The 25,897-nt window shown below is 46.8% G+C and overlaps 2 protein-coding genes across 3 annotated transcripts; one reads left to right on the top strand and one right to left on the bottom strand.

The window, feature by feature from the left end:
• Nucleotides 1-633: 633 nt before the first annotated feature.
• LOC311145605 (kelch repeat and BTB domain-containing protein 2-like) lies at nt 634-12,377 on the bottom strand. 2 transcript variants are annotated; one of them, XM_084181885.1, is made up of 5 exons: nt 11,776-12,377; nt 7,947-8,831; nt 5,542-5,707; nt 4,967-5,200; nt 634-4,704 (listed from the first exon to the last, which is right to left on the bottom strand). In XM_084181885.1, the coding sequence occupies exons 2-5, from the start codon at nt 8,117-8,119 to the stop codon at nt 3,376-3,378; spliced, it is 1,902 nt and encodes a 633-aa protein (XP_084038011.1). In that variant the 5' UTR covers nt 8,120-8,831; nt 11,776-12,377; the 3' UTR covers nt 634-3,375. The 2 variants fall into 2 exon arrangements, with proteins under 2 accessions (XP_084038011.1, XP_084038012.1); XM_084181886.1 differs by having other exon boundaries at nt 7,947-8,503.
• Nucleotides 12,378-19,328: 6,951 nt separating this feature from the next.
• LOC311138482 (bucky ball-like) lies at nt 19,329-23,174 on the top strand (the record flags this gene model as incomplete). Its single annotated transcript, XM_084173177.1, has 8 exons — nt 19,329-19,335; nt 19,732-19,911; nt 20,171-20,373; nt 20,453-21,247; nt 21,378-22,125; nt 22,470-22,565; nt 22,852-22,947; nt 23,131-23,174. 8 exons carry the CDS (start codon nt 19,329-19,331, stop codon nt 23,172-23,174), a joined length of 2,169 nt encoding a protein of 722 aa, XP_084029303.1.
• Between the last annotated feature and the right edge of the window lie 2,723 nt (nt 23,175-25,897).

Raw genomic sequence — 25,897 nt, 5'->3', positions numbered from 1 at the left:
AGTCTGAGTAGGAGTGCTGATCTAGGATCAGGACCCCACCTGTCCATATAACCTTATAAATTAACATCTGAAAGGCCAAACTTGATCCTAAATCAGCACTCCTACTCTGAGATGCTTTATGGACATGGGCCCAGGTCCAGTTTTTAAACTGTAATAACGAAATCTTTGCCGGTTGTCTGAACTTTGGACCATCATCTCCTTGATTTCCTGTCTTGACTTTTAAACTAAAATCTGAGTCATTCGTATTGCCTGTGTTTTGACTGTATGCTCCATTTGTTGCTGTTGAACTCTGAAAATGACATTAAGTATGAAACTATTTGTTTTTGAGGTGTTTTCTCTTTCATCTGACATTGTATTTAAAATATGAATGTATCTAAATTGTGAATTGAAATTCACAAAATGTTTGGGTGAAAAAGTTAGTTTATGCTATATTGCTGCATTAAATATGAAAAGACAGATGGAAATCGACTTTCTCATAGCTTTTGTACTTAAACAGATGGAAATCAGCCTTTTTATCTTTGCTTCTGTACCTAAACAAACAATGAAAGGAAAGTATTTCTCCTGTAAGCTTCTTAGAAACATTTACTACACAAAATATTAAAATAGTATTTTCCCCTGTAAGCTTCTGTTAAAGAGAGCAAGATATTCATAGTCTGGTCTGTGTTCGTACTGTATGTAGGTCAGCCAAACAAAAGACGGTGGGGGGCGAGGTAGGGGAGAGTACCAGGACATGTGGTAGCAGGCGCAGGGTCTGCCGGACAAAAACAGGCTGCAGCCACGTGCCTCAGTTCAACAACATCACATACACGAACCCAGGGACCTCACGGATGACTTTCAGATTATCAGCTCAAAAGCTGTGGGTGGGGAGGGGGGCAGAGCAGTAGAGGGATGTTTGTTTGGCTTCAGCGGTTCAGTCACAAATGGCACCCTATACCCTGCATAGTCCCTACAGGCCCTGGTCGAAAGTAGTGCACTATGTAGGGAATAGGGTGCAATTTGGGACACACAGCTATTCAGAGGTGGTACTGACAGAGGGCCTGGGTGAATGACTGTGGATGGATGCTGCCTGCCTTTTGGGTGTGAGGCAACGCATGAGAATGGAGAAACAACATTTTAATTTAACATAGGCTAAATCCCAACCCTTTATTAAGAACTTGCCTGATCAACAATATGCTCAGTAACTAATGCTGGTAAAATAATGACAGGTCTGTAATTGTGAACTGACTGGATTAACGGGTATGAATACATTTTGTGACATGTTTAAGACAAAATCAAGTGTGCTTCATTAACCCATGTGAAAATAACAAGTTGTTTTTTCGAGAACGTTTTGGTATGTTTTTTAATAAATTAACGTTCATTCAAAATACAGTGCCAAAGGAACATGATGCAGCCAAACACGCTAGTAAGGTTTGTCATGAAGCACCTGTGCTCATGTTAAGGTTAAAACCATGAAGCAGCTCCGTCTGCTCCTTCCCTCCCATACCATCCTCCATTCTGTCTCCACTACTGCTAGTGGTTGCCGGGACAATTTCCATAGCAACAGCCCTGGGCCAGCCCTCTCCTTCCTTTTCAGACCCAATCAGCAGCAAGATTCCTCAATATTCCACTCACAAGAAAATAATATGATGGGGGGGTGGATACCTAAACACAATCACACTACAGTAATGTCTGATATTAAATTAAAAAAGACTAATACAAAATAGAACCTGGTTATTTTCCCCACACAAACAATTTGTCTTTTATAAACATATGAAAAATATATATTTATATATTTCAGCAGCTTGGGAAGAAAAAAAATGCATGAGCCCAAAAATCTATGGTTGATGAGAGTATTGAGATAGAGTGAAGGAGGCGTGTGTTGTTGCAGAGACCCGCGCTTGTCAAAATCAAATTAAAAACTAAGAGAGAAGAGCCGGCATAAATCCTCCTATCACGACAATGAGATGGCGGTTGGTTAGAGTAAACTCTGTTCTGTAAACTGCTGGCTAGCTCTGTGGAAGACCTGTGTCCAGAGAGATTGACTAAGGATGCCTCCCAAATGGCACCCTATATAGGACACTACTTTTGGCAAGATCTCTATGGGCCAGCTCAACAAGCCTATGGTGGCCCTTTGCACCCTGGTCAAAAGTAGTGCACTGTGTAGGGAATAGGGTGCCATTTGGGAGGCGGCCTAAGAGACAGACAGTGGTGCTAGTGTGAGCAGGGGACTAGAGGACTGAGGGGAGAGGCAGGGGACTAGAGGACTGAGGGGAGAGGCAGGGGACTAGAGGACTGAGGGGAGAGGCAGGGGACTAGAGGACTGAGGGGAGAGGCAGGGGACTAGAGGACTGAGGGGAGAGGCAGGGGACTAGAGGACTGAGGGGAGAGGCAGGGGACTAGAGGACTGAGGGGAGAGGCAGGGGGTTGCGTGTCTGGAACAGAGGTGAAGAAGAAAAGGCTAGTGACTGGACCTGCAGTCACCACCTAGAACCCCTTCTCTCCCGTACCTCCCTGTTACCGCCACTAGGCCTACTACCTACTCACCCCCCAACACTAGGCCTACTACCTACTCACCCCCCAACACTCGGCCTACTACCTACTCACCCCCCAACACTCTGCCTACTACCTACTCACCCCCCAACACTCGGCCTACTACCTACTCACCCCCCAACACTCGGCCTACTACCTACTCACCCCCCAACACTAGGCCTACTACCTACTCACCCCCCAACACTAGGCCTACTACCTACTCACCCCCCAACACTAGGCCTACTACCTACTCACCCCCCAACACTAGGCCTACTACCTACTCACCCCCAACACTCAGCCCTGTATGTTCCTACACCAGGAGCATCCCAAATGGTACCTTATTACCTATTTAGTGCACTACTTAGGGAATAGGGTACCATATGGCTGGGACACAGGCCAGGTGTCCCTAGGAGAGATGGATGTGGGTTTACAACAGTGGTGATATATATGAGAGAGAGAGACCAGGAGGTTGGGGGAATTTGCTACAGTTATTCAAAGGAGCTTTTCGCCCGTAAGTGCATCATCACAAATCAGTCGACTTTCAATTATCACATTGTAGAAACAGTATAACAGACTTGAAGTTGCAACGGACAAAAGAAAAAACAGAAAACTATTTTTTTCCCATATTACTAGTATTTTGAGGGGAATCGTTTTTCACCTATATTTTGAACGTCTGAGGCTTTGTATAGTTTGTCAGCAACAGCCAGCCATGCAGGCAGCCAGAACAGCCTTGTAGCTCTCAGATCCCTCTGGAACAGACAGACATCAAACCTTCCCCCCTGGCCTTCAGGTCCATCCCTCAACATGTCACATCCAGAGTTCAAGTCGGGGACACAGTTTGGGGGCAGAGAGGTGAAAGGTTAAGAGCTATATGTGAGGGAGGGAGACCATCTCCCCGTCCACCTCAAACTCCTCGGCCCCGTCGGGGGAGAACAGGTAGGTGGGTGGTTTCCATGGGGATTCTTCCAGACAGGATGGGTACAGCTTCCCCACGGCGCAGCGGAAGTCCTTCCCCAGGTCCCAGAGCACGCGCTCAGACACGGGCTGCCTCAGGTACCAGCGGTCGAGCTCCAGGTCGTACTGGTAGATGGCGTACTTGGCGCGCTCGTTCATGTGAGTCTCGCGCATGAAGATGCACAGAGAGCCAAGGAGCACCACAGCCCGCACGCACGGGTCCGAATAGCGCTTGGCGGGGATGTTGGCAGCCAGGCGCCACTCGTTCTTGCCGACGTCGTAGATCTCCACAGTGACGGAAGAGCCGTCGATGGTGCTGGTGGGCATGCGGACACCCGAGTTGGAGACGACGTGGAGCCCCCCGATGTAGAAGATGAGGTCACCGAATGTGGCGGCGGAGGCGAAGCAGCGACTGGTCTTCCTCATGGCCATCTCTACCCAGGTGTCAGCGCGGGGGAAGTAGCAGTACATGAGGTCGTGGGTCATCACGTAGATACAGTCGTGGGCTGCTACGGACGTGGTCCAGTTCCAGGCGCAGGGGAGAGGGCTCATCATGGCCCACTCATCTTTCTCACAGTCGTAGCGCTCTACGGTACGTTTATTCAGCTCCCCGCCCACGTTGTCCCCCCCGATGGCGTAGATATACCCCTCGCAGTAGACCAGAGAGGGCTTGATGCGGGCACACAGCATGGGCGTCTTGGGCACCCATGCATTCTGCTGGGCGTCAAACCAGAAGAAGCTATCCACTGATCGGAACACCGCCTGTAGCTTTCCACCGCTCTTCCCGTGGTTGGCGATCGAGTTCTTCAGCGGGATCTGCCCGCCAGCGATGAACACGTCGTTGTCGGGTGTGACGAGCGTCCCAACCTTCTGGAGATCGCCGGGCGGGTTGCTGAGCTTGTAGACCTTCTCGGCCTGTGGGCTGTAACATACCACTGTGTGGTTGGGGCCCGTCATCACGTGACCCATGTCGGCCGGCCACTCTGACGTGGCCTCCATGAAGATGAGCATCTCCTCCTTGGTCATGCCCAGGCGGGGTTTGAAGAACTTGGGCATGGACTTGTAGAGGCCCTGCACTACGACAGACTTGTCGTTAGGCGGTAGGCCCTGGAACCAGGCACGCTGAGTCACCTCGGAGAGAGCATCGATGCGGATCTGGCTGAGAACTGAGGACAGGTACTGGGACCTAGCCTCCATGTTGTACTCCAGCCACAGCATGGCAGCCTCCCTCACAGTCTCCTCCTAAGAGAAAAGAGAATATTTGAACATCAAACATACTACATCGTGACAGCACCATAGGTATCAGTTTTACAAGCAGTCACTTTGTGTAGCCAGAATCCGTATTCTTATCCCATAGGGGTAACTTGCTTTACAGCTCAGGGATAAGAAATACACATACAACCAACAACATTAAGACAGAGTAGAGAGTACATATACCTGTAGGAATATTTCTAAGTATGTAGAAAGTACATAAGTACATATAAACAGAATAGTGTGTACCCACCTTCTCCACGTTGAGGTTGTCTGAGCACAGTACGTCGACCAGCAGCTCGTGGGACAGCTGTAGGAAGGCCTCCTGGTGGTACACTACGGGGAACTTGTGTTCCACCATGCGCTTTGCGCTCTGTTTCAGCTCCACACAGGAGAACAGATCCCCGATGCTCAGCATCCGGACACAGTTGTCTGCGTGGATCTTCTTCACCAGGTAGTCCCTGCACTGCAGTAGCACATCCTCTACCTAGACAGGGGGAGGGGAGCAGGGTCAGAGTGGTATTATAGAGAACTAGCTACTGCTTGAAAAACAAGATCAATATCACAACTATATTACTAAGAAGAATCACAATCACTGTCCATTTGCCTATACATACTCCTCATTCCTCAGAGTCCACTGATCAGAAATAGGAGGGTCAGTGATGTGATGTAGTCATTAGACAAGACTCACAAGGACAGACATGGTAGTAAGTGGGTAGAGTAGGATACGTCTACCTCTGTAGATCAGATGTTCAGATTAATAGAGTAATGTTGAGACCCAGAGGAGTAGGGGGGGGGGGGTGGATGGATAGGAGACTGGTACCATACCTGTAGGAAGCATGCGGTCTCATAGAGTGGCTCCACAGTGCTGTCATTGATAGCCAGGTTGCCTGTATAGGCGTAGGTGATGATGATCTGGAGAGTGGCAGGGTCCACATTCCTCAGGTGAACATTAGTCTGTTTACTCTCAGACAGACCACTCATAAACATTGCCCTTGAGAGAGAGAGAGAGAACAGGGTTGGAGGGACAGGGATCAGTAATCAGTCAGCTCATCATTAAAATGTTGTCCATATCAAAATTCAGTGATTTCACATCTTTATTAAAGCACTAGTTTACTGCTATGGGCGAAGTAAAGCATGTTGTATTGTGACAGACACTGAGCATAACATATTAGACAGTCATCTACAACAGGGTTTCTCAAACTCGGTCCTGGGTCCCCCCCCCTGGGTGCACGTTTTGGTTTTTGCCCAAGCATTCACAGCTGATTCAAATAACCAACTCATCATCAAGCTTTGATTATTTCAATCAGCCTTGTAGTGCTAGGACAAAAACCAAAACGTGGGAGGTCCAGGACGAGTTTGGGAAACCCTGATCGATCGATCTACAACATCCATTTGTCTGACTGGGGCTCCAGCATGCAACAGTCAGAGGTAGGTAACACACTGACTCCCAACAGCCCCAGTTGGACTTCTCAGGCACTAGACCAGAGCATGCCCTCTCCTCTGCTCTGTGGCTCAACAACACCCCCCCAGCCAGCCTGTCATAGCCCTCTCTCCTAGTCTCCCTCTCTTCCCCAGCCTCCCCCTCCCTCCAAGCCTTCCTGACACACACACAGCTGCCTGTGACACTGCCTTTGTCCTTCAAAACAATATGTCACCAAAACCTGTGTGTGTGTACTGCTCACAGCAGGATCTGCCAGGGATCTGGCCTGGATGTTACACAACCTTGCAGGCATCCTCTGTCTCCTCCATCTCGCTCATACCCCACCCCCCTCACCGACACAGCTCTGCTTGCCTGCATGACAAGGGTTTTCTTACTAATATAAGTACGCCAGAGCCCCCCACGGCTCCCCTTTAACTGCAGCGAGGAAGGGACGAGAGCCAGAGAGTGCCAAGAGGGAGAGAAGGGACACCTCTCGAGGAGGGGAGAGAAGGGGGGAGGGAAGGGGGGAGAAAGGGGGAGAGCCAGACCGCGTCAAGAGCAACAGAATGGATACCTCTGAACCTTAAAGAGGGGAACTGCTTTGCATGTTGTCACCGGATAACAAGTGGTGTGCGTAGGAATCAGTGAGGAGGATGATGAATAGGTGGGTGTGAGAGCAGCCAGTACATTTGTCTGCTGGATCTTTACTAGGAATGTCTGTGTTCAAAGACTAGGCTACACAAGCTGCTGTCATGTAAATATGAGTGAGAGAGAGAGGTGGAAGGGGGGGAGAGAGAGAGGTGGAAGGGGGGAGAGAGAGAGGTGGGGAGAAGAGGGATAGAGTGATGGATTAGTTCCTAGAGGAGCTTCAGTTGGCTATTCCTCTTAGGGCTCTGTTCAACATGTGTGCACTATTTAGGGAATAGGGTGCCATTTGGGATGTAAACTGCCCAGTCATCATCTCCACTCTCCACTGCAGTGCTACACTTCAGCTATGTAATGTTGTGCTTCTGAATGAGCCCCCTGGGTCTACCTTCTCTTGAGCCACAGATTAAAATTGCATCATTTGTTTCTGCGTACTACTACGACAACTACTACCTAGTGGTTAATAACTGACGCAAACACAGAAGTAGGAGCTGACATTTTAGGGACAAACAGTAACACAAAGCTCTATATTTCATAGTAAACAACAAACACTATTTGACCATGGCTGTGTCCCAAATGGCACCTTATTCCCTATGGTGCCTGGTCAAAAGTAGTGGAATATAGAAGGAATAGGGTACAATTTGAAACGCACACTATAACTTCAGGGAGAACATGGTCCATGTAGCTTAATCGTAAGAGTGTCAGACTAATGCTTGTCATGTTTCCGACATAGGCCTACATTGTCCTTTCCAGTATTTACATAAACCAACCATTTCACAGTTCCATCTCCCCAACACAAATACACACACGCTACAGTAAGCCCAGAGGTCTGTCCCAAATGGCACCCTGTTCCTTATATAGTAAGAAGTGCACTATATAGGGAAATAGGGTGCCATTTCAGACACAGCCCAGGAGCAACCTAATGTGTTCCCAAATAGGCCTGCTCAGGCAGGCCAGGGGGTAGGCCTGCATCATGGTCACAAACTGCTGTCCTGTAGTACTGGTACGTGACGTTCTGTTGAACAGAACAGCCCAGAAGACGCCTCAGTGACTCACCTGACCAAGACCATCTTCTGACAGTACAGTGCACTACTAGGGCCTATAGTGCACTCCAAAAGTAGTGCACTCCATAGGGAATAGCGACCAGCAAACTGAGTTAACTCACCTGAAATAGGAGCTACATGTGGCCAGCACCATCTTGTGACATGGGAACTCGTTGTCCTCCACCAGCAGCACCACGTCAGTCAGTAACTTCTGTTCATAGAAGAACTTGAGCTGCTCCAGCAGGGAGACCGCATAGTCCGTGTTGACCGGCCTGCGCTCACTGAGATCCGACATGGTTGCATCCCATGAATCGCGCCCCAGTTTCAGCAGTTCAAGCAGCCGGTAAAATAACCGGGCTCCAAAACCAAACGGGGAAAAAAATGTGAGAATAAATAGCCTAAAAGCTACTGCAGTCCTACAGAAAGAGACCCCGCTGCTTTGTGATGGCTGATGTCGGCAGGTGTTGACTCAAAACCAACTGGGAAAAAATGAGAGAATAAATCAAAGTGACGACAGAGTAGGGGACAGAGACCCGTCTGCTTTGTGACACCACCGTTGGCTGATGTGGGTAGGGCAGTACTGAGCAGGGGTGTTGAACAAAACAATATGCTGTGTCCCAGGACCAGGTTAAAGAGGACCTCTGCAGCAAAAGTAGCAACTCCTCCTCCTTCTGTTCCCCTGTTAGGGATGAGAAGACAGAGGATGCAGGGAGATCAAATCAGGTTGTTTACCCTATTAGTGTTAAGAGTGGCGCAGGTAGTTGCCCTCCAACTGGGCTCTCTCTCGCTGTCTAAGTCCTTCGTGTGGTCTCTAGAGACTAAAATCTGTCAGTCAGTGCTGGTGCTTCAATCTCGGCTGTGTTGTCCTTCGTTTCTCTGTATAGCCCAGATAGACCGCTCGCTCTCAGAGCAGACAGACAGACACAGGGGACTGGATGGAGGTAGTGGGGACAGGAGAGGCAGAATGGCTGTGGTGGTGATCGTGATCCTGCTAAATCAGTGCTGGGCTGAAACACAATAGAACAAATCAATAAAACTACTTTCCATAGATCAGATCAGGCCCAGGACACAGAAAACAGGGCTGTTCGCTATGTAGAGCACTACTTTTGACCAGGGCCCATAAGGAGCTGTTTAAAAGTAGTGCACTATTTAGGGGATAGGATGCCATTTGGGATGTATTAAAAAACAAATAGCCTATAACAGACCAGGAGAGGGATACAGGACAGATACAGAACAATAACATGTTGTTCACAATGTTTCTGTGTATAAATACTTCCTGTTAACCATATATTGATCTCATCACTGAAGGCATTTTCCAGGGATATTAAGTGCCTAGCAGGCCTAATACTGCATTGAATAACATAGAATCCGCTTTTCAGGCAGTCACAGACTGCAAAATGAACTGTCTCCTCTCACCATCCTCTCCTCTCTCTCCATCTATCTATCATTCTCCTCTCACCCTCAATCCCTCTCTCCCTGCCTGTCAGATCAGCCCACGCCCCATCCCCAATCCTTTCTGCATGAGAAAAGTGCGCTGTCAACAATCTGGTCTCGCCTGGCAGGTCACCTGCCCCCTCCTCCCTCATCACTCGCTCCGCTTTGAGAGACTCATTGCATTCGCTGACAGCCAGACGGACTGCTATGTGCCTGTGTCTGTCTAGCAATTAAAATGGGAGAGAGAGACACTGATAAAACCAACCATCAGATGAATGTGTTGTTAACAGGGCACTACATAAAGTGTTTAAATTAAGACACAGAGAACATGCTTTTGGCTGAGGCTTCAGAGCTGTAAGCTACCACCCCTCATAGTATGTGTCCCAAATGGCACCCTAAGCCCTATGGGTCCTGATCAAAAGTAGTGCACTATATAAGGAATATGGTTCCATTTGGAACACATCCATAGTCATATCCTGGATGACTTCAGCCTCCATCTCTGGCATGCTGCCATGCTACAGTGCTATCGCTGCACTTTTATTAGCAATCCACTCCATTAGCTTAAAGTGGTGTAGCCTACAGACAGACACAGGGGACTGGATGGAGGTAGTGGGGACAGGAGAGGCAGAATGGCAATTGGTGACAGAAATTGTGATTTCTCCAGGTAAACCACATGGGTGGCCACATGTGAAAGGCAAAAGACTATCAGGCCTTCGATAAGTGAAGTAGATTAAAGACAATTGTTGTTATTGGTTATTTCTCCACTTTGTGCACATGGTTGGAGGTTAGTTATCTAAGAACATGGCCACAGTATTCCGTTAAACTTATCCGCCCACAAGTTGATGGTTAGTTAATTTGTCCATCCATTGACATAGCTAGCTACCTACGTCAATCTTGAAACGCAACAGTGTGAAGTAAGCATTCTAAGATCAACAAATTAACATGGACCTGTACATACAGTCCCTAGCTGACAACATTGATGGCGGCCATGCACCAAAACACTATGTACTACTACTAGGATGATCACGTTAGCCATCTCACTTCACTTGCCAATGGGTGAGTTATTTTTAATGGCCCAGTGCCCCAGGAGGGCAGATTTTACACATTTTAGACCATTCCATTGGTCCTTAAAGAGATTCTCCGGTACTTTAGTATACTTTTTAGCCAGGAATTCTTAAAGTAGCACTCACAAGCCAAAAGTGATCCCTCAAAATTGCATACACCTAAGTACTCTCGAGTCACGAGTATATATGTGCACCACATTATTGCTGTCTCTCTGCTGTAAGACAGTAGTTCCGGAGTATGTCTTTAAGTGAAATCTCCACCCACCTGGGGCACCAGCCATGCAAAACGAACTGGCCCAATGATTTGTGTGTTTATGCTCTCCTCCCCACAACATGGGACACAAGGCTGGCGAACCTAAATATGACTTACTTTCGCCTGTGTACTGATAAACAAATATTATTGTAGGTAGCTAGTTGCCTGACTATTGTTAGCTAACTAGCTAGCAGTTGGTTAGCAAACTCATCTAGCTAACGTTAGCATAGCCAGCTAACAGCTGCCATCAGTAACCTAGAGAGCAATAGTAATGGCATCTTTTTGTATGCACTAACTCTGCCATGGCTGGTTGGCCAAAGCCTATGGGTAAATAAATAGGATTTGGGGATAAAATACGAAAATAACGTTTGTGGTAAACACAGGCTTAGGAGATCTTACACGATTGGTCTATAAGAATCTTCGTCAGCTAACAACACTTTTTGTGAATTTTGAAGCATTTATGTAATTTAAAAAAACACATAATGGCTTTATAATTCATAAAGGTCATGTTAACTGACTAATATTATATCATAGAACAAAACGTATAAGATATCCCAAGCTTGTGTCAGCCTCAGATCTTATTTTCGACGTTTATTCCAAAACCCCATTAATTTTCCACATAGGAATGGCTGAACGAACCAGCGGTAACTCATTTCCGGTCTTTAGGACTACAAGCTGGCGAACTATATTGATTTTAGAGCGCTGAAAATTCAAAATGGTTACCAAATGATTTGTGGTAGTTAACCTAGAAAATTGCCCAATAATTAAAATGCCTAGCCAGCTAGTAGTTATGTGACTAACGTTAGCTATGCTAACTGTATTACATGACATCCTTACTGCTAGGCCACATTACGTTACGGTCACTATGTAAAAAACAAAATAGCTAGAAGTTGATTGGCTAACCTGATGACTAATTACTTGGTGATAATCCAAATTCAAAAACGTGTTGGTTAGCTAAATTAGTTAAACTGGTTAGCTAATCAATGTTATCAAACTACAGTAGCTAAACTACGTTACCGTTACTTTGTCGGTGTTAGCTAGCTAGCTAAACATTCTGGCTAGGTTAGCAAGCTAGCGTTAGTTGGCTGGGTTACTGCCCAATTTTCTAGCTAGCTACTGCCCAGACCCCCCATCCAAAACATGGATAAGCAAGCCAGGCCTTCAGTGGATGTGGTGATGACAGACTAGTTAGAGACTCACCTTTCTTCTTTTCAAACCATTTATCCCAAATTAGACTTGAAAGCTTGATTGCCGGGTCCCACACAGTCTAATCGCTGCAACTATTCGCTATTGTCTACAGTTATAACGTTAGCTTGATCATACATCAGCAAAAGTGGCAGCTGCTCTTCCCTTCCGGGTACTTCTTGCCCGGACTCGGGAATTAACGTTACACCCACACATATATCATGCCAACCAAATTATTCACCTAGCTTGCTACAGTGATGAGGTAGGACCATATGGTTTCCAGCAGTCTCATAGACCTAGTTAAGCAAGCAGGTAAATAACAATATCCAACGTAGGCAAGCAACGTAACGCTAGGAAGGGTTAGCATTTGCTAGCGCAAAGCTAAACTCGTTAGCTAGCTTTTAGATGTCGGCGATAACTAGACTGTGAGTTGGCTAACAAGCGACCGTTAGAAGTAGCTAGCTATGTATGGCTGTTACGATTTTAAACAAACATATCCTTCTCATATTTCCTTACACTAGCTAATTTAAGGCAATATGCAATACTCTATGTCGACCGGTCTTCTCTTGCTATTACAGAAAGTAGCTAGCTCCGGAAGCCGAATTTACACAATTAAGGCCGCGAGAGGCAACCAGCAAGAAACCTTTCTCTACAACGCAGGCGCCGTGCAAGACAACTCGGGCCAAATGAGGATACTGGGCACGCGCCCAAAAACTGTCTCAGTGAGGGGATTCTATTAACGCCCCGGACATGCCCCGGTGAACCGGTTTAGCGTTGATTGCATTCGATTTGGAACAGGGACATCGTGGGCGTGAGCCAGGTGTCCTGTTCGGGCGACGGCAAAGTCGGCTCAAAACAACAGTGACATAAATAAAAGGGGCAGTGCAGTTAAAAACGTGGTTGTCCTGTTTTTTTAAATGATATATCCACAATATGAAGTCGAAATAACACTCGGAATTTGTGAAAATTATGATAATGATTTTTTTTTTGCTAAAACATTTATATATATATATATATATATATATATATACAGTGCATTCGGAAAGTATTCAGAGCCCTTGACTTTTTCCACATTTTGTTACGTTACAGCCTTATTTTAAAATTGATTAAATTAATATATTTTTTAGCAATCTACACACAATACCCCATAATGACAAAGCTCAGGTGCATCCTGTTTCCATTGATCATCCTTGAGATGTTTCTACAAGTTGATTGGATTCCACCTGTGGTAATTTCAATTGATTGGACATGATTTGGAAAGGCACACACCTGTCTATATAAGGTCCCACAGTAGCCAATGTATGTCAGATCAAAAACCAAGCCATGAGGTCAAAGGAATTGTCCGTAGGGCTCCGAGACAGGATTGTGTCGAGGCACAGATCTGGGGAAGGGTACCAAACATTTCTGCAGCACTGAAGAGTCCCAAGAACACAGTGGCCTCCATAATTCTTAAATGGAAGAAGTTTGGAACCCCCATGACTCTTCCTAGTGCTGGCCGCCCGGCCAAACTGAGCAATCGGGGGAGAAGGGCCTTGGTCAGGGAGGTGACCAAGAACCCGATGGTCACTTAGACAGAGCCCCAGAGTTGCTCTGTGGAGATGGGAGAACCTTCCAGAAGGACAACCATCTCTGCAGCACTCCACCAATTAGGCCTTTATGGTAGAGTGGCCAGACGGAAGCCCCTCCTCAGTAAAAGGCACATGACCGCCCGCTTGGAGTTTGCCAAAAGGCCCCTAAAGACTCTCAGACCATGAGAAACAAGATTAAACAAGAGGTGACTATCTCATGAAGCTGGTTGCGAGAATGCCAGAAGTGTGCAAAGCTGTCTTCAAGGCAAAGGGTGTCTACTTTGAAGAATCTCAAATATAAATATATTTTGATTATTTAAGATTTTTTGGTTACTACATGATTCCATGTGTTATTTCATAGTTTTGACATCTTCACTATTAATCTACAATGTAGAAAATAGTAAAAATAAAGAAACCCTGGAATGAGTAGGTGTGTCCAAACTTGACTGGTACTGTGTGTGTGTATATATAAAACAAGAACAAAAGTCACACAATAACAAAGCTGTATACAGGGGGTACCGAGTCAATATGCAGGGGTACAGGTTAGTTGAGGTAATATGTACATGTAGGTAGGGGTAAAGTGACTATACATAGATACTAAAAAGCGAGTAGCAGCAGCGTAAAAAAAGGTGGTCAATGCAAATAGTCCAGGTAGTCTTTTGATGAACTGTTTAGCAGTCTTATGGCTTTGGGGGTAGAAGCTGTTAAGGAGCTTTTTGTACATTGACTTGAAACTCCGGCTTGTCGTGCGGTAGCAGAGAGAATGGTCTATGACTAGGATGGCTGAAAGTCTTTGACAATTTTTAGGTCCTTCCTCTGACACCGTCTGGTATAGAGGTCCTGGATGGCATTAAACTTGGCCCCAGTGATGTACTGGGCCATATGCACTACCCTCTGTAGCGCCTTGCAGTTGGATACCAAGCAGTGATGCAACCAATCAGGATGCTCTCGATGGTGCAGCTGTAGAACTTTATGAGGATCTGAGGACCCATGCCAAATCCTTTCAGTCTCCTGAGGGAGAATATATGTTGTCGTGCCCTCTTCATGACTGTCTTGGTGTGTTTGGACCATGATAGTTTGTTAGTGATGTGGACGCCAAGGAACTAGAAGCTCTCGACCCGCTCCACTACAGCCCCGTCGATGTGAATGGGGGCGTGCTCTGCCCCCCTTTTCCTGTAGTCCCACGATCAGCTCTTTTGTCTTGTTCACGTTGAGGGAGAGGTTGTCCTGGCAACACATTGCCAGGTCTCTGACCTCCTCCCTGTAGGCTGTCTCATCGTTGTCGGTGATCAGGCTTACCACCGTTGGGTCGTCGGCAAACTTAATGATGGTGTTGGAGTCGTGCGTGGCCATGCAGTTGTGGGTGAACAGGGAGTACAAGAAGGGATTAAGCATGCACCCCTGAGGGTCCCCGTGTTGAGGATCAGCGTGGCAGATGTGTTGTTGCCTACCCTTACCACCTGGGGGCGGCCCGTCAGGAAGTGCAGGATCTAGTTGCAGAGGGAGGTGTTTAGTCCCAGGGTCCTTAGCTTAGTGATGAGCTTTGAGGGCACTATGGTGTTGAACGTTGAGCTGTAGTCAACGAACAGCATTCTCACGTAGGTGTTCCTTTTGTCCAGGTGGGAAAGGGCAGTGTGGAATGCAATGGAGATTGCGTCATCTGTGGATCTTTTGGGCCGGTATTGGAATTGGAGTGAGTCTAGGGTTTCGGGGATGATGGTGTTGATGTGAGCCATGACCAGCCTTTCAAAGCACTTCATGGCTACAGACGTGAGTGCTACAGGGCAGTAGTCATTTAGGCAGGGTACCTTGGCGTTCTTGGGCATAGGGACTAGTGTCCTGCTCCTTGAAAGCTGCAGCTCTAGCCTTTAGCTCAGTGTGGATGTTGCCTGTAATCAATCCATGGCTTCTGGTTGGGATATGTACAGTACCAGTCAAAAGTTTGGACACACCTACTCATTCAAGGGTTTTTCTTTATTTTTACTATTTTCTACATTGTAGAATAATAGTGAAGACATCAAAACTATGAAATAACACACATGGAATCATGTAGTAACCAAAAAATCTTTACCAAAATATATTTTATATTTGAGATTCTTCAAAGTAGCCACCCTTTGCCTTGAAGACAGCTTTGCACACTCTTGGCATTCTCTCAACCAGCTTCATGAGGTAGTAATCTAGAATGCATTTCAATTAACAGGTGTGCCTTCTTAAAAGTTAATTTGTGGAATTTCTTTCCTTCTTAATGCATTTGAGCCAATCAGTTGTGTTGTGACAAGGTAGCGGTGGTATACAGAAGTTGCCCTATTTGGTAAAATACCAAGTCCATTGTCACGAACGTTGACTGATGACTCGTGGAACCAAGGCGCAGCGTGATAAGCGTACATTTTATTTAGTACACAACACACGAACAAAACGAACGATACGTGAAGTCCTGAGGTTACAACAACACAAACCTTTACGGAACAAGATCCCACAAACTAACTGGTGCCAACAGGCTGCCTAAGTATGGTCCCCAATCAGAGACAACGAGCTACAGCTGCCTCTGATTGGGAACCACCCTGGCCAACATAGAACTAAACGATCTAGAACAAAAAACATAGAAAACGAAACATAGAAAATCCACACCCTGGCTCAACATTTAAGAGTCCCCAGAGCCAGGGCGTGACAGTACCCCCCCCCCCCCCAAAGGTGCGGTCGCCACACAAACACAAGAGGGTAGGGGCCGGGTGGGCATTCCGCCTCGGAGGTGGATCCGGCTCCGGGCGTGACCACCACTTTCTCTCCACCTCCCCGTTGCACCCCTGATCTGGTCTGGCACCGCTGACTGGAGCTGGACCCGACGACGGTGGATCAAACCGTACAGGCTCCGGACTGGAGCCACTGGCCGGAGCTGGACTGGACACCGGTGGAGCGGATTGCGCTGGCTCCGGAGTGGATCCGCTGACTGGAGTTGGACCGGACTCCGGTGGAGCGGATTGCTCTGGCTCCGGAGTGGAGCAGGAACGGGCCGGACCGTGCTGGTGACGCGCACCACTGGCTTGGTGCGAGGGACAGGAACAGGCCGGACCGGGCTGGCGACGCGCACCACTGGCTTGGTGCGAGGGACAGGAACAGGCCGGACCGGGCTGGCGACGCGCACCACTGGCTTGGTGCGAGGGACAGGAACAGGCCGGACCGGGCTGGCGACGCGCACCACTGGCTTGGTGCGAGGGACAGGAACAGGCCAGGCTGGACTGGGAACACGCACCACTGGCTTGGTGCGGGGAGCAGGAACAGGCCGGGCTGGACTGGGAACACGCACCACTGGCTTGGTGCGGGGAGAAGGAACAGGCCGGGCTGGACTGGGAACACGCACCACTGGCTTGGTGCGGGGAGCCCGAACGGGCCGGGCCGGACTGTGGAGGCGGACTGGAGGTCTGGAGCGGAGAGCTGACACAACCTGTCCTGGCTGAATGCCTATTTCCACACAATATGTGTGAGGCATCAGCACAGGACGTACAGGGCTGTGCACTCGTACTGGCGCTACAGCACGTGGCACTGGCGCAGGACATACGGGACCGAGGAGGCATACTGGAGGCCACGAGCGTTGAGCCGGCACACCCCGTCCTGGCTGCATGCCCATCTTAGCACGACACGTGCGTGGTGCTAGCACCGGACGTACAGGACTGTGCCGGAACACTCGCGGCACAGTACGTGGCTCCGCATAACACGGAGCCTGCCCAGTCTCACGCTTCCTAGCCTGAGTACGGGGAGTTGGCTCTGCTCTAACTCTAGGCTCCGCCAACCACCCTTTTAGCCCCCCAAAAAATGTTTCTTGGGGCTGTCTATCGGGCTTCCTCCTCGGCCGGTACCCTCTGCGTTGCCGCTGCTCCTCTCTGTAGCGCGCCTCCACAGTCTCCTCCCAAGGACGTTGATCCATTCCGGTCTGAATCTCTTCCCAAGTCCAGGATCCCTTCCCGTCCAGGATCTCCTCCCAAGTCCAGGCTGTCTGTTCCTGGACACGCTGCTTGGTCCTCTTTAGGTGGGATCTTCTGTCACGAACGTTGACTGATGACTCGTGGAACCAAGGCGCAGCGTGATAAGCGTACATTTTATTTAGTACACAACACACGAACAAAACAACAAAACGAACAATACGTGAAGTCCTGAGGTTACAACAACACAAACCTTTACGGAACAAGATCCCACAAACTAACTGGTGCCAACAGGCTGCCTAAGTATGGTCCCCAATCAGAGACAACGAGCTACAGCTGCCTCTGATTGGGAACCACCCTGGCCAACATAGAACAAAACGATCTAGAACAAAAAACATAGAAAACTAAACATAGAAAATCCACACCCTGGCTCAACATTTAAGAGTCCCCAGAGCCAGGGCGTGACATCCATATTACGGCAAGAACAGCTCAAATAAGCAAAGAGAAACGACAGTCCATCATTATTTTAAGACATGAAGGTCAGTCAATCTGGAACATTTCAAGAACTTTGAATGTTTCTTCAAGTGCAGTCATAAAAACCATACAGCGCTATGATGAAACTGGCTAGTTACCAGCCTCAGAAATTGCAGCCCAAATAAATGCTCCACAGAGTTCAAGTAACAGACACCTCTCAACATCAACTGTTCAGAGGGGACTGTGTGAATCAGGCCTTCATGGTCGAATTGCTGCAAAGAAACCACTACTAAAGGACACCAATAATAAGAAGAGACCTGCTTGGGCCAAGAAACACGAGCAATGGACATTAGACCGGTGGAAATGTGTCCTTTGGTCTGGAGTCCAAATTGGAGATTTGCCTTTGGAGACACAGTGTGGGTGAACAGATGATCTCCGCATGTGTATTTCCCACCGTAAAGCATGGAGGAGGAGGTGTTATGGTGTGGGGGTGTTTTGCTGGTGACACTGTCTGTGATTTATTTAGAATTTGTACACGTCTCTGTGTGGAGTAAAGGTGGTCTAGAGTTTTTTTTCCCTCTGGTTGCACCTGACATGCTGGTAGAAATTAGGTAAAATGGATGTACGTTTTCCTGCATTAAAGTCCCCGGCCATTAGAAGCGCCACTTCTGGGTGAGCATTCTCTTGTTTGCTTATGGCCTTATACAGCACGTTGAGTGTGGTCTTAGTGCCTGCATCGGTTTGTGGTGGTAAATAGACATCTACGAAAAATATAGATGAAAACTCTCTTGGTAAATAAGGGGGTGGGCTCTAGACCATCCTATCAGCCAATCGGGGCTCTGTATGTAAATATCTTCAGTATTTCAAGGGCCAAAGGAGGCTCAGGCAAATAAATTATTATTTTCATTAAATAAACACACACAGTGATTTATTAGACGTAAAATGATGATTTAAAAATACAATTACAAAGACTGCATGGGGGCTTTAAGCAAGTGGAGTAATGAGTAAGATTTGGGGTTTTCACACACAAAATGGATTGCTTTTGATAAAACCGCTTTATCTGCCATCCCAATTAAAACTAGTTTGAAAATTCAAACATATATTTTATGTAAAAGACATGTATGTTTACTGAACGATGCACCATGCTGCATTGTTGACAATATGACCGAGCAGCGCAGATTACCGTTCGAATTGATCAGGGAGCGCCTCCCTCACCCTTCGCCATGTCACGTGACGGGCCATAGCCCGTTAAACCCGGGGCAACTTAATCGAATCCACTCAGTCCATCTTCAACTGTCTCTCCAAGGGAAATGGTGACCTCTTCTGGAAGAAAATGTTGGTGAAATGTAAAAAAGGGGTTAAAAAAACAAACATGAGGAGCACAGGTGTAATCTATAAAAACTGATTGAACGGTTAGGGCGGGAGATTGAAGAGATTTTTAGTATAGCTCTGAAAGAGTGTACCAAGCTAAATTGATCAGTAGGATGCTATTTTGATTGTGTGAGACAGTGAAAGGAGAGAAGTGTTTCCAATTTGTAATGGTAACATTGTAAAGTAGGCCTCATCTAATTTCCAGGGCTCTCATTTTGATTATCGTTGGAAACATCAAATGGACGGTAGGCCAATCAAATTTCCCTGTCAAGTGTTCTGAAAGTTTAAATATTGATAAGTCTACTGTCACTGTAGCCTGGTCCTATATCTGTTTGTGTTCTTGTCAACTCCATTGCTGTCCTTGTCTTGCCTCGAAACCCAACGTTGAATTGCATAGAATTCTACGTTGGGCAGAAATTAGCGTTTGAATTAGGAAAGTTGCTGTCGTGTTTCCAGGCAAGTCCCTCTCAAGACAAACAATGCATATGGCTACTGTCAGTGTGCACCAATTATTTGTGATTCTGAAGCTCCGTGAATGAATTGATATGATCTAAACCTTTTTTTTTTTATTCACATTGATTATTCATAATGTTAATGACATCAATTATTCTTCGTTTTTTAAAATATATATATATATATAGAAGGGAGCAAACACCCACAGTCGATGGAGAGCGGTCAACATAACCAGCGGCATGTCAATCACCCAAGGCCGTTCTTCTATGTTCAACCGGCTTCTCAACCTTACTACAACATGTATCATCATCACAATCAGTGGCATAATATGAACAACCCATACAACCACTATGGTTTACCTGGTTCAGGTAGGCCTATCTTTCATGTTTATTGCTATGTCCCAAATGGCACCCTATTTCCTATGTAATGCTGTAGTGCACTGCTTTTGACCAGGACCCTGTAGTGCGTTATATAGGGAATAGCTGCCATTTGGGACTTACATTTTATTTGTCAAACCAGAATTTCAATGGATTATGGATTATTACAGTGGTTTAGTGAATGATTTTCTTGGATACAAATATTGCTGCATGGTCATATTGTCTTAAAAAACCCTTATGTTCTCCACAGGAGGTTATCCCTTTGGACGTCCTAGTCCATACATGTCCCCATACCCGTACATGCAGTATCCTGGTGGATATGTTGTCCCACACACTCCACACATGCATCCAGTTGATTACAGACGCATGTATGAACCATCTCATTTTCATCCACCTCCTGTGCATGACCCCATATTCCGCCACCAACAGCAGCACCAACAACAACACCACCATGTATGTATTATTTTGCAACTTGTGCGCAGATGAATAAGGCAATGAAATATTTTTTAATTAGTTCATTCACCACCACCAGGCTCACGCCCATAGAGAGGTGGTCTGTTCTGAGGCGCAGACGGACCCGAATGATGCGCTCAACAAGCTCATAGAATGTCTGGACAAACTCAGGGCCAACGAGATGCAGGGCTCTGAGAAAGAACTGGATTCCGGTGTCGTTTCCCAATCTTCCGGAATATTCTCGCCAGATGGGGAAACTAAATCTTGTGAGGTGGTGGTGGGGGGAGACATACACGGTGGTCATGGAGCCTCGTGTGGTAAGTTGGAAGGCAGCCAATTGCAGTCGTCATTTCCGATGGGCAGTTTGTTCAGCGTCGGTGACTCCACGGCGGCGGTCTATGACCGTGAGTCAAGCCGGAGCCTCGGTGGGCTGGGTCAGGAGGGCTGGGCTGTAGACTCTGATGAGGAGCCCCCATTGGACAGCTCATCTGTTCACGAGGAGCATAAGGAGAACCTGGACCCGCAGCAACATGCAGAGGAGGAGTCTCTTCATCGCTGTTCTTCTGAAAATCTTTGCCTCCAGTCTGCTGTCTTGCAGTCAGAAAACAGCCCCAGACCTGAAAACACAGACAACCAGGCAGAGGAGGATAGCACCAATCCAGACTGTACTAGCTCCACCGAGGGACTTATGAGGCAGGGCCACTGCTCCAACCTGCTCTCCCCACAGTCACTACCATCCCCCATAGCCTCTGACTGGCAAGCCTTAGAGGACACTAAACGTGGGGAAGAAACGTTTGATGTTCCAAATAGGAAAGGTCTGTCTAAACTGGATGTTGACCTTTCCTACCAGATCCTCCATCTGCCCTTTGACAAGGTAACTTTTTACTATAATTTTTATTGAATACTTTTTTTTTTGATTCTGCAGTGTTTGTTGAGACCTTGTAAGCATTTCATTTTCTTCTCTATATTATGACAAACTTTTAATTTGATTTAATTTGGACAAGGTCCTGACAGCTGGAGCTCTGCAGAAGGACTGCTCTGCCAGCTCCAGCTCTGCTCTGCTGTGTGGAGACCTCCAGGCTTCCCTGTCCTCCAGCCGGATCACCACCACCTCCTCCCCAGCCCATCACCACTACTATTCCTACTACTGTCCCCCACAGACTGCCCATGAAAGGCTCAGCGTCCTCAGTCCCTCCCTGGATGAGCTCTCGTCCCGAGATGAGATGTTCTCCACCGACCTGGAGGACATGGATCGGTTTCCCAGAAGCTCCGTCTACGCAGGGAGGAGGTTCTCTGCGGAGGTCGAGCACCTCGGAGAGCCAGAGGTCAAGAATGTCTGTCCTAAGTCCAAGAAGCTCTTGTGCGCCTGCTGTGGCTCGAGCCTGTTGAAAGGAGGGGCAAGCAGGGTTAAAGTTCATCACGGCCCGAGTGTGTATGCAGATGATGAGGCGGGGGATTCTGATGAAGTTGTCGAGCAGGAACAACAATCTGCAAGGACGCGTGAGGAGAGAGCGCACCCCACTAGAGTGGTTGTGCAGAAGCACCCTGTCCCCAAGAAACACCAGCCTCTACACATCCAACAGCATCCCAAACCCAGCTGTAAGAGAGGCCAGTGTAGAGAGGCTGTCGGACCAGAAGAGCAGCAGGAGGAACCAGAGATGGTGCTGGTGGGATCAGAGCTGGAGTATTATGAAGGCCATGTGGTGGAGGGTGGACAGGATGTGGGGGATAAGGAACACAGGACATGCAAAGGTAAGTATTCTTCATAAAAAATAGATTCACTAGAATGGGCATAGAACCTCCGACCATGGCAATTTCATTAGTAAACTCATGGGTACACTAATGGCCACAAGTATGCCCATTAGGGCATCATTGACTTAACTAGGGACTACCATTTTAGTGATTATATTTATGTAGTAGTCTTTCCCATGCAAGGCTGTGATGTCATGTGACTGAACATGGTTTTACAAATGAAACCAATGTTTTTTTTTTTTTAAGAACATTGGTTTCTCACTACTCACACATTATTGGGGCCAGAGTTGGCAGATTTTGACATACCTATACACTAAACCATAGATCTGCTCTCTCTCTTCTAGATGGACTATGTAGAGAGGGCATGGCTACTTCAGATCCGGGCAGGTGGGAGAGGGATAGGGCCAAGCCCAGACGAAAACCACACACCTCACTGCAAGGTAATATAAACCAATCCTGATCAATAGATTTGAATGGATATTCTTTAGCTGTCCTAAATACCTGCAGCATTGACCTGGGTCCATATGTGTCAAGAATCTGAGTAGGAGTGCTGATCTATGATCAGGCCCCCCCCCCCCCCCCCCCCCGTCCATGTAACCTTTGTTGTTGTGATCCAAAATGCAAAACTGACCCTAAATCAGCACTCTGAAACGCTTGACACGAATGACTCCAGATGTGTTTTCTATGAATGTGAGAGCGTCATGGTTCAGGCCTGGTTGTTTTCAGAGAGACTGGCACTGAGGAAAGCTCTGTGTAAGCCATTGGTGTATCAGAGAGTGAGAGATGAGGAAGAGGAGCCACCACGATGTCACAGGGGAAAAGGTATTGGTTTTTCTTTAATCTTCTGCTCTTGTTTCACTATCGGCAATACTAGGGCTGCATCCCAAATGGAACCATATTCCCTTTTTATAGTGCACTACTTTTGACCAGGGCCCCTGAAGACCTTGCTGTGTGTTATGTTGGTGTATGAATCATTTTCTAATTTTCTTGTTCTGCTTCTTCCAGGGTCCACCAAGAGAGGAGACACGATGTTAATGTCACAGCATTGATCAAATAAAATGGCACAGGAAAAAAAGAGCACTTAGTACATTGCACAATAGAGATGGACACTTGTTTTGGTGATAAACCAAGGAGACTTAGTTAAAGTCTCCTTGGTTAATAAAGTACACTTTCAGGAGGGCCATATACACACTGCCCGTTAGCTAGCACTGTACTGTATTTTTGGGTAAAATACCTACTTACTCACCAGCACACGGTTGGTGGCTTTGAAATGTTGATTTGCTTAACTGTTGTGACCAGTGTGTGCATTATTAAAATTAATTTCATTATACCCTAACCTGGCTGTGGTTTATTACACGTGTTTGTATGGTTTGAAATCATTTACACTTTACACTAGAAAACGCTATAACTTCATAAATGGCAAATATTAGAATACTTGACATGAGGCAATGCTATTGCCATGTAGGATTTTGTCAGTTGGCCACTGCATTTGTGAAGTTAAGAAGTTGCTGACCGTCTTATTTAGGCAATGATTTCAAATTAGTTACTGCTTTCAATTACTGACGTGCAAGCTGGTTTTCGTAAACTGTTCATTTACTGGTAATGATGCGAGTTTGTTTTGCATGGCCTGGTGCCCCGGGTGGGTGGAGATCTAATTTAAGGACCAATGGAATGTTCTAAAATATACAAACTCCGCCCACCCGTGGAACCGGGTCATGCAAAATGTACTTGCCCAATGATGAGCGCCATTACGACAACCTCCTTTACGAGTTGATTGGGTAGCAATTTGTAAATCGCTCTGGATAAGAGCGTCTGCTAAATGACTTAAATGTAAATGTAGCTGGGTGAACGAAATCAGGTGCACCTTGTATAATCAGTACATCTAATCAGTTATCTATTATCCAAAACGTGGTCAATGGCACAACCCTCTTCAATTCCCTATTTAAATCCCATCACGTCTACCATGCTGGTTCCTTGATAGTAATATTCGTTTTGCGAGTATGTAAGAGCTGGTCATTGCATGCCTCCCCAATTTTAGCATTAGAATATGAAGATTTTCTAGTGTTCTTAAAGTGGTTGTGTGCTTCCACATACTTTCAAAAGCTTTTGAAAATTCGGTCAAACACATCTACATGCTCAACTGTAGAAAATACCAACACTGATTGATAAAATGAGATGTGTAGGAAATGTCCTACAGTTCACCCTGCTCTTACCCTGTATTTTTCTACTCTCCCTCTACAGATATGGAAGCAACAGCATCTACAGCACAGCATGCCTTTGGAGCAGGGCCTCGTGGGCCCAACCCAGCCCATGGACCTCAGCAAGCCCAGGGCCCCCGACACCTAGGTCATCCTGGACCTTACGGAGTTCCACGTCTTGAGGACCAGCCCCCACACCAGCAAGTGAATGTAGCGGATGTTTGTTGGAATTTCCTCTTGGCCTAATTGTTAAGTTTCTCCTGTGGGAGACCTGGGGTGTACTCATTAGTCTGGTTCCGTTGCAGAATGTTTTGTTGCAAACTCCAATTGTAAAACATTTGATAACGAAAACAAGAATTTCTATTGGACAAAATCAGGGGTGTATTCATTACGTCTTGCAATGGAAATAGTTTACTGTTTTAAGAACCAAACATAAACAAAACAGCGGGACCTACCTGAATTTGCCCAACAAACTCTTGTTTTCGTTTTGCAATAGATTAAATGTTTTGCAACAATCTGTGTAATGAATACACCCCCGGTAGGTCCCTCCCCGCTTTGTTCAGTTTGCTTCCTAGAGTAAACATAAAATGTTTTCTGTTGCAAAACGTTTTTCAACAATGTTTTGGAATGGAATTGAACTAATAATACACCCCAGGGTTACACTTCAGGGTTCCAATCCCACCTGTCATAAATAAACTGCGATGTATTTGTTAGTCGTATTCTGTGTGGAAACGGTACTCAAACTGATGTTTTTTTAACAAATGCATGTTTCTATTATACAAATTAAGGTAGGTCCCTCCACGTTCTGTTTGCGCTGTTTGGTTCCTAGAGTAAACGGTTTCTGTTGCTAAACATTTTGCATCAGACAATGTTGTGCAACAGAATCTGACTAATGAATGCACCACGGGCAAGAATTTAATTGAACTGTGTACACTACTCTGTATCCTGTGAATATGACAAATCAACTTTGTCATTTTGAGCACCAGCAGCCCCATCACCACATCCAGCACAGCAGACCGTTCTTCTACATCCACCCCTCCCAGCCATACCCCTCCCAGCCATACCCCTCCCAGCCATACCCCTCCCAGCCATACCCCTCTGCTCTACCCTATCAGTGGCCCATGCCCATGCCCTACAACCCTTACTGCGGCTTCCCTGGGATGGGTAAGTACATGGCGGTATTGACCTCCAGAAAAGCCTTTGTTGCATCCTAAATAGCACAATATTACACTAATGGTACACATACCTGTACATAGTACACTACTTTTGACCAGGGTCCATATGGGCCTTGTCTTTACACTTCTAAACGGATGTTAAGTGCCATATAGGGCAGGTGTTGAATGTTGTCACTTAAAGTAAAGATCTACACCAAGTTTGAATTTAAATCGCTTCTGTTTGTCAGGAGGTTATGGTATGATGATACCGAGTCCCTTCCAGCCCAGTCCCTACATGGAGCCTCCGGGTTACATCCTTCCCCACTCTCAGCTCCACCTGGCGGACTACAGGCGTATGATCAACCCGCACTACCACACCACCCACTACCCTCAGACCATGGCCTACCACGCACGCAGGTT

Source organism: Coregonus lavaretus, assembly GCF_964263955.1.
Source record: "Coregonus lavaretus genome assembly, chromosome: 2".
In the NCBI taxonomy this organism is placed as follows: domain Eukaryota; kingdom Metazoa; phylum Chordata; class Actinopteri; order Salmoniformes; family Salmonidae; genus Coregonus; species Coregonus lavaretus.
Note: the sequence above shows the minus strand (reverse complement) of the source record. Positions and strands in the feature narration are given on the sequence as shown.